General features: G+C 35.8%; 1 protein-coding gene across 1 annotated transcript; it reads right to left on the bottom strand.

Moving 5' to 3' along the window:
- Window positions 1-3832: 3832 nt before the first annotated feature.
- On the bottom strand, window positions 3833-9164 carry LOC127850736 (uncharacterized). The gene is made up of 2 exons (XM_052384021.1): window positions 9074-9164; window positions 3833-5421 (listed from the first exon to the last, which is right to left on the bottom strand). Exons 1-2 carry the CDS (start codon window positions 9155-9157, stop codon window positions 4093-4095), a joined length of 1413 nt encoding a protein of 470 aa, XP_052239981.1. The 5' UTR covers window positions 9158-9164; the 3' UTR covers window positions 3833-4092.
- Between the last annotated feature and the right edge of the window lie 2930 nt (window positions 9165-12094).

The following is a 12094-nucleotide window of genomic DNA, read 5'->3' as shown; positions in this document are numbered from 1 at the left end:
AGATGAGCGAACCTCTATTTGTAGTCCAGATATTTTTTACATAACCAGAGTTATGGACCCTTTTAAGCCAAAATCGATGCATTTTTATATCGCGGTGCGCGTAATTCGGACGCTATTGCGGCCGGATGGGCTGACACTTCACAAACATATGAGTAGCGTTCTAGGAAAACTGGGTTTAATGCATGTGCGTAAAGTGTCGTCCCTGATTAGCTTGTGCAATTTCCGCCTTAACTGGATTTTCGTGTAGAAGAGACTTCCTTTAAACAAAACATACCATAAAAGCGGAAAGTGTCGTCCCTGATTAGCCTGTGCGGACTGCACAGGCTTATCTGGGATGACACTTTACGCATATGCATTAAGCCTAGTTTTCTCAGAACGCGACTCATATTAATAAGCATGTGAACTTGCGCGCCTTCATATTTTGGTTTTCAATTTTCCACACATCTTTAGTAACGACGCATTTTTATGAAAAGTGACATTTTACACATGTCGCGTTTAACTCATAAGTATAATACTATTGCTTTTAGAGGACTAGAAATTTTGTAAAACAACTTAACCTTCATGATAATTTGCGCATTTCATATTTTTCATCGGATCTTTTCGTCACAACCGGAGTTTCTGTAACCTTTTTATACTTAAAAAAAACACAGTTTAACTAGTGTTGATCGTAATTAAAAGGTATTGCTGCTAAAGAGCTTAAACTTTACAAGCATGTTAGTCATTGTGTGAAGTAACGCATCTCTATATTTTAGTGCGGATGTTTAACACCCAAGTGGAGTTTTGGTCGATTTTAAAGAAAAACTTAATGTGTTTCAATTTTTAAGCGCCTAACTCAAACGTTATTGCTGCTAGAGGGCTTAAACTTTACTTATAGGTTAACCATCATGTGCACTCTGTATATTTTGATTCGGTTCTCTTCCGACATGAGTGGAGGTTTCAGAAAAAAATTGAAATTGTGGACATCCATTTCCAATGGATTTATTACTAGTTTATCTATATGACGTTCTTTTCTCTTGTTTTATTTGATCGACTTTTATACTAATTATACAAGTTGCCATCGTCGAATGTGATATTTATTTATACATGTATACAAGCTGATTAATCTATATTTCAAAAACTTTTTACACAGTTTACATTTCGCACCATATATGCATTTGATAGAGGCGCAACATTCGAACATACGAATATTATTTATGATGCAGTGAATTGTGATGTAGTAAGATTGTCCGCGATTTTAATGAATGCAAAGTACAAGCATTATATTTCATCTTGTTCAGCGTAGCTGTCTTACTCAGGCTTTTACTCATCAAAGTCGCAAAATCGCCGTGCAGTCACTGGATTTACAGGTATTAAATATACCGGTAAGTATTACCTTCCGGTTTCCAATTGGGCTCAATTTTCCGAGTTAGTGGTTACCGTGCATGCAATATTGACAAATGGTCATATATCCGCTTCAAACAATGTCATTCATAAAGAGGTTCATCGACGGCTTGCACAGTATTACGTTATGAATGAATGGCAAAATAAGTCTTCGTAATTATCAATGCACATAATAGTTTTATGTTTTAGTCTAAAAGGTTGTCTCGGAGACAAATAAGCTTGTACGAGAAAATAAGTAGTATATTTGTATGTTTCTTTAACAATTGGACTCGTCCGATAAAAAGTGACAACATTTGTAATTGTAATTGTTTGAGCAACATAATCATAGTGAAAATAAGCTTGAGATTTCCTCAAATAAATGTTCAACGTGAATATAATATTGTTGTTTTTTCTAGCCCTTTTTTAAATATTATATCAATTTCACACAGTGAAAAATTACATATCTTAATGTAATATAATACCGGTAGTAAGTTAACAATAACTGTAAATTATGTTAACCTAAAAAATAGCAAGATTATAGTAATGTATCAGGGTTTGGTACAAGGATTAATTATACTGCCTTGCTATATGAGCAGCGCGGTAGAGTGTCTGCCTGATTGTGTAGGAGGATTCAGTATAAGGAGAACTAATACAGTCTTGCTTTATGGGCTAGCTTTCATAGCGGCGCGGTAGAGTGTCTGCCTGATTGTGTAGCAGAGTTCGGTATAAGAATAACCTTTACAGCCTTGCTAAATGAGCTAGCGTTTATAGCGACGCGGTAGGGTGTCTGCTTGATTGTGTAATTGTGAAGCAGTGTTCGGTATAAGGATAACTTATACAGCCTGGGCTAGCGTTTAAAGCGACGCGGTAGAGTGTCCGCCTCAGTGTGAAATTGTGCAGCAGTGTTCGGTATAAGGATAACCTATACAGCATTGCTATATGAGCTACCGTTTACAGCGACGCGGTAGAGTGTCTACCTGTTTTGGAACCGGGTGGTCCCGGGTTTTATCCCCTTTGTTGACGGGAACTTTTCTGGGTGGGTTACGGTTTGATAGAAAGAAATGTGGTTGTTTTAATAGTCAAAACGCTTGTAGCTATATATTATAATTGCTAGGCTATGTATATTAGTGACATATCGGATTTTGAGACTGATTCAACGCGACATAATGTAACTTGTTTAAATGTTGATGTTGCCGCATACCAGAAAAGCTTATTTCATTACATCTCAAACATGTACATGCAGTACATGTTCAACAAATCAACATGGCACGTAGTGTTATGTTAATTAGTTTATTATATAAAAAAAATTATATTGGCTTTGTCTAATGTTTCCTTATCCTTTTGTTCAAAACATGTTCGAGATCGCCACATTGGAATATGTAAGCTCACTAAAAGAGTGGCTCCGCGTCAATAATATCAATCGCGTTATTCCAGCGTTCAAACCGGTTGACATTATCAAGAAAAGTTCATTCAAATATTCAGAGAGCGTTACCAACAGACTTGACATCAAAGGGCAAATGGACATTATTGCAATATCTTCCGACCAACAGGCTACTTTAAAAATATATCAATAACAATGGACCGGTAATTAATTGACGTTTCAACATTGGCAATAATGTGAAAACAACATAACTTATTTAAATAATCCGCGCTATGTTAAAACCGGGCATACTTTTTGTGAGTAAAATAACGCCCCAGATAATCATGTGCAGCAGAAGTCAGTGCATGTGGAAAGTGTCATTAATGAATAGACTAAACAGGCTAATCTGGGACGATTCTTTCAGCACGCGCATGAAGCCCGGTTTTTAAAAGGCGCGGCTTAAATTCATGCTTGGTGCAGCTTAAATAAGTTCACTCTTTGGTAAAGTTGTTTACATGCACTGTTGCTTTTTAACCGATACTACAATCAACTGTGTTTATGTGCAAAATCAAAGCAAACAATCATATTAAAAATATATACATTACAAATTTAACAAAGTGACCATATTGTTTTAATGTCGATATAACAACTCAAAATTGAAACAATTCCAAAATTACTTTTCAGATGTTATTAATGGCATTTCTATTTGCATCTCTTAATTAAACCACGACTATATAGCATACAATTAAAAAGTGGTTTGCATTTAGATTATCAATGACAACCGAGTCAATAATATGCTTTAAGGCAAACGTGTACATTATAATTCAAAGTTCTGTATTTGCTTGCAACACAATGCAGAATAATCAACCTCTTGTGTTATGTTCAAATATCTCATGACCAGTACTGCATTGAAATTCAAGTTATTACCCACAACAAATGGCGGCGTACTACAGTTGATTCTCGTCGAATCCTTGAACAAACCGCATAAAATAAAAAGTTATCTTCTGAACAATAACCATACCGTATGTCGCACTTACTTGTGTGAAGGAGTTGGGGTTTTAGAACAGATTTAAGAGGAGCTATCCTCACTCAGTTTACTACAGTTTACAAAAAACCGTTTCCACTCGATATTTTAATTTTGATGCAAGAATCGCTTTACTATTTTGTAAGAAGCTTTGCATTGTATAATTATTTAAATAAAATTCAATGATTGAGTGATAACGGCCTTATTCTGTGGCGTGTCATATTTTTGAAAGACCTCTCTCACTGCGTCGCTGCAAGATGATGAGTCAAATCACAACCTCGCTGTCATCTCTACATGAATGTCGCTGATAAACTCCTCCAGCAACATCTTTTTGCACTTAAATTTATGATCACATTACTATTCTTTTCAGAATAGCCGACATATCATCAACAGAATAGCCTTCAACGCGCATCCGTTGTGCCACCTCAACCGTAAGCTCTACCATACGTCTTATTATCTCCTGCTTGATATCATCATACTCATCAACAACTCCATTCTCACTGAGGCATTTCCAGTCTCTGTTAAAAAACTCCAGGTACAGAATTTCCAGCTCCATCCTTTTCTTGCTGAACCACAACATCGGCTCTGGGGACGCGATGACGGCCTTGCGTATCTTCGGCAATCTCAGTATTACCCGGGGTCCTTCCGCCATCATATCCGTGATATCTGTAAGCCACTGACTTTTCTGTTGGTCCTGCAAACCACTGCCTGCCATTAAATTTCTTTCCGGAATCATGTAATATGACAGTTGTTGTGTGGCAATAGCAGTCTTAAGTTCTCTCAGTCCGTCATGCAGCCAGTGGAAAAAACTCCGTGTATCAAACTCGTCCTGTGAGTTACTCTCAGCTTGCCAAAGTACTATATTTTTAATTACGTATGATGTAACTTCTTTCTTACAAGGCCTTAGAACATCTGTTAGAATCGTTTTAAGCATAACATACACTTGCGCTTGTGTGCCATTAAGGTTATTTACCAGTTCTGACTCACCGGTGTTAAAGCAATTCCGCCACTCCATGTGCTTGGTTTCACTTTCCTTAAAACCCACCGGAGTAACAAAGGCTCCTAATGCAACGACTTTCTGAACTATGGCTGGTGACGGCCAATGACGGGGTCTTGCAGCCCATCTTTGGAGGATGCTGGGGCAGTGACAGCGTAGCGCCCTTACACCGTCCACATGAAGTACACCACCAGCCAGCCACGGTGTCGACGGCCCCGCTCGCTCAAGAAGCACCATATCTGCAGATGATGTCGAATATTTATCTAGGAATAAACTACTACTGAGTAGAATGTCCCCATATCCATTATCACACAGACAATTGTGAATTTCGTTTGAATGTGTATGCCCTCGTCTCTCTTGTAACAGTCTGCAGTTTCCAGGATATACACGTGTATCCATTCTAAACACACCAATGTCGCCTGGTATTTTATGAAGATTGAAACCAGCTTCCACACAGAGGACACCCTCCAGCACGTATAATATGTCGTTGTCGCTTTCTAACCAGCAGGTTAGCCCCTCTGCCTTGCTGCCAGCTGTGATTACAGTTATATTACCTAATCGTACATTCATCAGCCTATCACGTTCCCTGTATTTCTCAACTCGCCACCGTCTCATCTCCTCGCTGTACCCCAGCCGTGTCATTATTGTACAGATCTCAAAAGACATACGTTCGACATGATTCTGAAAGTACAATAACACAATATAAAAGTTTGTTAACAATAAGTAATTCATTCTATTTGAAGTATTAACAATTAATAAATACACTTTCCGGACATTGGTTGAAATATAGTTTAAGATAATAATTATGTTTCAATTATTCATAATAGCGCATAATGTCTTCTAATATACGATTTAAATAAATGTTTAATTATTAAATAAAATATTAGAAATAGTACAAGTAAAAATAAACGTATACATCGTGTTTATGTATATGTGATGTTGTTTATATTATTAATACGTTTCATAAGAAATTTTGATAGGCATTAAGACAACCCAATGTCGTATGGAAACTAATACTACATTTAATGATTATTTTTATATTTTAAAAGTTTGTGTATATACTAATTGTCTATAACTCACAAAGTAAGTTTCCGCGTTTGTTTTCTTATTTACGCTGCTAACAAGCTAGCCAAGCACTTAATTGTTACTACATATTCACCCCTGGAAACCCGATATGCTGTGAAAAGTTGGATGTATATTTCGCTGAATTTCGGTAGGGTAAGTAAATCCAGTTCTATAACTGTTTAAAGGCATTTTTGAATTAAAATATATTTTGGTATATGCAAAGGAGGTATTACCATGTACATAATGTTAGAAAAATCCTGGTTTAATATTATTATTCAAGATTTATTGAAATCTGGCTACTGTAAGTCGACGATGCAGGAATTTGTCCCATATTTAGCACTTTATTTACAAATTTTGTTAAAGGTATGCCTGTGAAAAAGTTTTTGCACCGACAATTATATTAACCAATGTTCCCGAGTAACATATCCTCCAGGATTTGTTTAAAAATTCGTATTGGTGGAAAAATGCGACTTTACATTCAACGTTTTGATGAAAAAATGATATGACCTGGTGCAGTTCAAAAGATGTCGAGCTATGACAGGAATGCAGTTCTTTTATAAACTTAAAAGCTCACTATTACAGCTGATTTATGCGCTTTGCATGCTTGTTCATTGCAATGAAACTTTTCATACTTACTATTCGGTCACTGTTTGAAATAATTGTGGAGTAGATGAAACTCTAACGTAGTAATCCACAAGTATATTTTAACCCCGTAAGAGCGATTTTTTACGGAATAAACCCCTATTGTGTCAAGTTGTACAGAAAACCGGACATAAAGAACCCCCAACTGTAGCTCCAGTATGTACGGACAGACAGACAGACACTGACAGAGACAGACACAGAGGAGATAAGCAGACTAAGAGAGATTCACGACATGTATGCGAGAGCCGTTAGTTTATAATCTACCTTTAATGGGTTATGCGACTTGCAAACAAACTGTATGTCGTACTTAATATTCAATACGATAAACACCCTTTATCCATGACGTGAAACTTTAAATGACTTGTAAAGTAAAACACATACTATAACGTCATTTAATGAGTATAGTGATAAAAGACCAGAGCTATATAATTTAAATGCAAGCTTGACGATTTCTCTCAATATGCGTTTTACGCTCAAATGGAAAGTACGTCCTTGTTTTAAATATTATAATTTGCTGAAATCTGGCTGAATATATTCCTTCAAGGCTTGGGGCTTCAGCAGATGAGAACTGCGTGTTATCTATGCAAATACACATAAGAAGGAGGCGTGAAATGGGTTTTGAAAATAAATGTTTACAGTTTGCATATATCATTAACAAAAAAAAAACGAAAAGAAACAGACATTGACACACGTGAATTGTCGGGGATGTTTGCAAAGCTGTCAACTTTAAAGTGATATTATGGGCATCTAACAGTTTATAGGTGTCTATCGCAACCGTTGTTTATTTTTTGGTGTTTTCACTTCATATACACTTATATTTGTTAATGCAGCATCAACATACTAAAAAAATATCCCGGAAAGAGAAAAATAATGCATTTGAATATCAATCGTACTTTCGTTTGACAACTGATCACTCATGTACAATGTGAACCTAAATTTAGTTTTAGTGCAGATTCGTTCATACGACACCAAGACACAATTTTGTTTTACGGATCATTTCGGCTTAGAGGACTGGTTGAGTCATGTAAAATATCGTATATAAAATATATTTTTAATAAACAAATAGTAGCAAGATGAGTTGCAGATAATTGGTCAGTAACCACATTTTAACTAACTCTTTTGACCTGTCAATTCTTTTCAGCTCAATTCAACAGTGAAAAATGCCCATAATATCATTTTAAGCCATGTATCATAGATCCAAATTTAGTTCAGATTTATGAAAGTCTACCCATTCGAACTATAGGCAGAAAATATTATTATAAATGTTTAGATTGCCTAACTGACGTATATTTTTACCTGTATGAATCAATTGCTTAACATTTACAATGATTTTCAAACAATAAAAAAGGATACAAAGAAGCTGGAAATTAACTAAGCTTCAGAACGAATATAATAATGAAACCTCAAAGTTCAATGAAATCGATCTAAAATGCATCAGAGTGGGCATAACTCAGCTGTAATAGTGAGCCCATAAGTTTATAAACTAACTGCACTCCTGTCATATCTTGACATGTTTTGAACTGCACCAGGTCATATCATTTTTACATCAACATGTTTAATGTAAAGTCGAATTTTTCCACCAATACGAATTTTTTTAAGAAACCCTGGCGGATATGTTACTCGGGGACATCGGTTGATATAATTGTCGGTGCAAAAACTTTTTTACTGGCATACCTTTAAAGAAATTTGTAAATAAAGTGCTAAATATGGGACAAATCCCTGCATCGTCGACTTTAAATAGCCATATTTCAATAAATCCTGAGTAATAGTGACCATGATTTTAGTAACATACATGGTAATATCTCCTTTGCATATACCAAAATATATTTTAATTCAAAAATGCCTTTAAACAGTTATAGAACTGGATTAACTTACCCTACCGAAATTCAGCGAAATCTAACGGCAACCTTTCCAAGCACATCCAACTTTTCACAGCATATCAGGTTTCCGGCGGTGATATTTTTCCAATTAAACGCTATAAACTGAACTTTACTAGGCTATTCTGGAGTCACACCCTGTCAAAATTGCCTTTTTGCTATCAGTGCAATATTAGTTTTAAGGCCACAGTATACTAATCCCAAACCTTATGTTATTTTATTTAAAATATTTACTTTTATTCAAACATAAAGTCAACATTTGGAACATAGGGACACCCATTACAAAACATTTTCTTAAAGAGCATTCAATTACCCTAAATGCATTTAAAAAAATAAAATAAAGAATAATAAAAAGGTATATAAGAACTTAACACGTTTCTAAATCCGCTGATTGTTCATGTTTTTACAAAGAAGTTTGATGTAACCCGCCTTCGCATTTAGTCTCCAGTATTGAAATAAAATAGTGGTGTCTTAGTGAACATCAATTCTTCCTCTTAACACATGTCTACAACAAATAGGATAAGATTTGCGTTTCATGAAAACAGATATGTAGATATACTCGCAGATCTCCATTATTTAGTATACTGTAACCTCGAGTCTCTCTGTTAACCGTACGTGACGAATGCACATGCCCTTGTGTGTAGGAAAGTTGTAAGTCCCTTACTTACTACTACCGGGTATGTTGCGTCAGTATAGAGCGCTGTCGTATAGGCTTTTGTGTCTGTAGGCGCTTTCGGCCCCTGTCTTACCTGAGAGTGACGACTGTGAAGGCTTCTTTGTCCTGGAACACTTTCAGTCTTTGACATGGCTGATTCGATGCCTCCTTCTGCCATTTTCAGTCGGCTGCGTGTACATAATTGTATTCAAACATTAAAATATAATGATAAGGGAAGATAGCTAACATGTAAGCCCGAAGAATTCGTCAGAGATAAAAGATAACCATAAGTCAGCATATAAACATCGGTGTAAATTTTGTAATGTGTTAACGGATCCAAAGATTCGCTAAAAGTCTATAGGGTCTTCATAGGGCTTTCAATTCCATTACAGAGCAGTAAGATTTCGCAAGAAATACTTGGAATCCCAGTCAGGTTGGTATATTGGAATTTTAGGCGTGTCCGAACCTGATTAACGATACAATAAGTGCAAAATATTTATGTTCATGATTGCGATTAAGATAAAGTTTGACTAAAAAATATATATATATAAATAAAACACAATGGAGCGGAAATTGGAACGTTATAGTCGTAATTAAATACATTTTCTTCTTACAGTGCATCTGCACTTTCGATTTCAAAATCGTTCAATAAATAGAATGTTCTTGTTAGGGTTAATAATTACGCGATAAACATGTTTCATTATTGTGTCAGATCAAACAAACTTAATATAAATCTATTTGAGTAAACATTAACAATCTGCGAAGATTCACTTATTACAAAGGAACTTACATTTTGGGTAATCACTCGGTATACTGCGAGCACAAGTATTGACTTCAGTAATGCTTAACCTACATTCTATTAATAGCGTTCGCGTCACACACAAATATAAAACACTACTTACCGTCAAGTGATTATCACCCAATCGTGATATATCGATTATCTCCTATTACCAGATGAAAATCGATAGTAAAACAACGATCGTATAAACGTTAGCTTTATACAATCGCTATTTTTAGATCAGATTCGTTTTTTATCCAAAAATTGGAGAATCTGTTTTTGTCAACTACGGAAAGATAAAATCGTCAAAAATGCGATAGGCCTATTATAAAATAATTAATCGAAAATAGGAAGGAAATAATAGGATAAATAGAATAGTATGTGAATTTTGGATAAAGATCAAGTTTATCATGCTAGGCTCGAACCATGTAAGCGCTCGGCAAGCCTCGCGCTACATCGGTTCTAAGCCTCGCATGAATAACTTGATCTTTATCCAAAACTCACATATTAATATTCTCTATATATTAATACATGTAATTAGGGTCTAAAGAGCTTCATTAAAAACAAGAATACAATTAAAGAAAGAAAGAAAGAAAGAAAGAAAGAAAGAAATGTAACCCTCGAGTTGGCTCGAACTACTGACCCCTGGGAGTAAAACAATCGCTAAGACAACTCGGCCATCCGTGCTCATATCGATACAATGTGTTATGTATTTTATACTTTATATAAGCAATCCTCGTAGTATCACAAAATATAACGACATCAACAGAACTCTCCAAATTATTCATTCGTTTCGCGTTTAACGCTTTATAATTATCAGGTTTTTAAATCAAAAGATGCATATAATGGATATTTTAGAGCATGGTAAATGTTCAGTTTTACTGTTTCCTCACAAATATCATAACTTTAAAGGCAATTTGCGAATCTGAAACAATTATTTTGATTTTTTTCCAATTAACCAAAACGTGAAAAGGCCCCTTTAATGTCTGATATATGACTTCGGACTTGAACTTGCATTGTTCAATTATTTCATGGTGAAGAGGACACACGAAATTCCACGAAAGTAAGGGAAAGTTTTGTCTTGTTTGACATAAATAACGAACATAACAAAGGCATTTGACACCATGTATCTTTGTTGATCCTTAAAATTATTAGAGGTACCAGGTCATTTCTCCTCGTACCAGTTTAGAGCTTTAAGAGCAGTCATGCGACGTTGGGCTCGCAACTTCAGCATAATTAAGCTGCGCTTTGGGAAAACGGTGCTTAATGCTTGCAGGTAATAGAGTGTCGCCTGTGCCTGTGCAGTCTAATCATGGACGAAAGCTTCACACTGTTATTCATTTTTGTTTCGATCTAAAAGGAAGGTTCTTATTAACGAAATACATTTACTATGTGTTAAACATAGCATTTTCAACTGAAAGAAAAGTCCATGTTCATGTTAAAATCAATTTCAATAAGAGAATATGTACTTTTCAATACGTCATCACGAAATCAAATGTTAACAGCTTAATGTAACTCCAAACCTGAATAAGCCGGATAGAATGTGACCGATCTGTTCGAAGAGAATGTGACCGATATGTCCTGAGTGAATTAGACCAATCTGTCCTTAGAGAATGTGACCGATCTGACCTGAGAGAATATGACCGATCTGTTATATATATGAGAGAATATAATATGATCTATCCTGAGACAATGTGAGCAATCTGTCCTAAGAGAATGTGACCGATCTGTCCTGAGAGATGTAACCAATCTGTTCTGTGAGAGTGTGACTGATCTGTACTGACTCGATGTGACCAATCTGTCATGATAGAATGTGTCGATCTGTTCTGAGAGAATGTGACCGATCTGTTCTGAGTTAGTGTGGCTTACGAGAAGGCCAGAAAAGTTGATGCTACGAGTGCTTGCAGGTAACTAGCTCAGGTCACAGACTAAGGACGGCTGGCTGTTCCAGGATACATTAAATGTACATTCCTATAAATATAACATACATAAGCCTCGCTCTTGGTAACCGCACAGGCTAATATGAGACGACACTTTCCGCCTTGGCTAATTTTGCGTTTAGAAGTGACATTTTTTAAACAACATTTGCATACAAGCAGAAAGTGTACTCTCTGCTAAGACAGTACGAACTTGCATTTAGCCCAGTTTTCCCAGAACAAGGGTCATATTACGTCTGAACTACAATTAAACCATTTGAAATTCAATATAAGAAGTTATCGGTTGTTATGCCATGTCGTGTAACTTACCAATCGATCTACACATTTAACCTCATGCTGACCAACTTCATTTCTGGTAAACATCAAATGTTTATTTAATGCCATCACGTTTTTCTGACCA

This window comes from Dreissena polymorpha, chromosome 11, assembly GCF_020536995.1.
Source record: "Dreissena polymorpha isolate Duluth1 chromosome 11, UMN_Dpol_1.0, whole genome shotgun sequence".
NCBI lineage: Eukaryota > Metazoa > Mollusca > Bivalvia > Myida > Dreissenidae > Dreissena > Dreissena polymorpha.
This window is presented reverse-complemented; position numbering and strand designations above follow the sequence as displayed.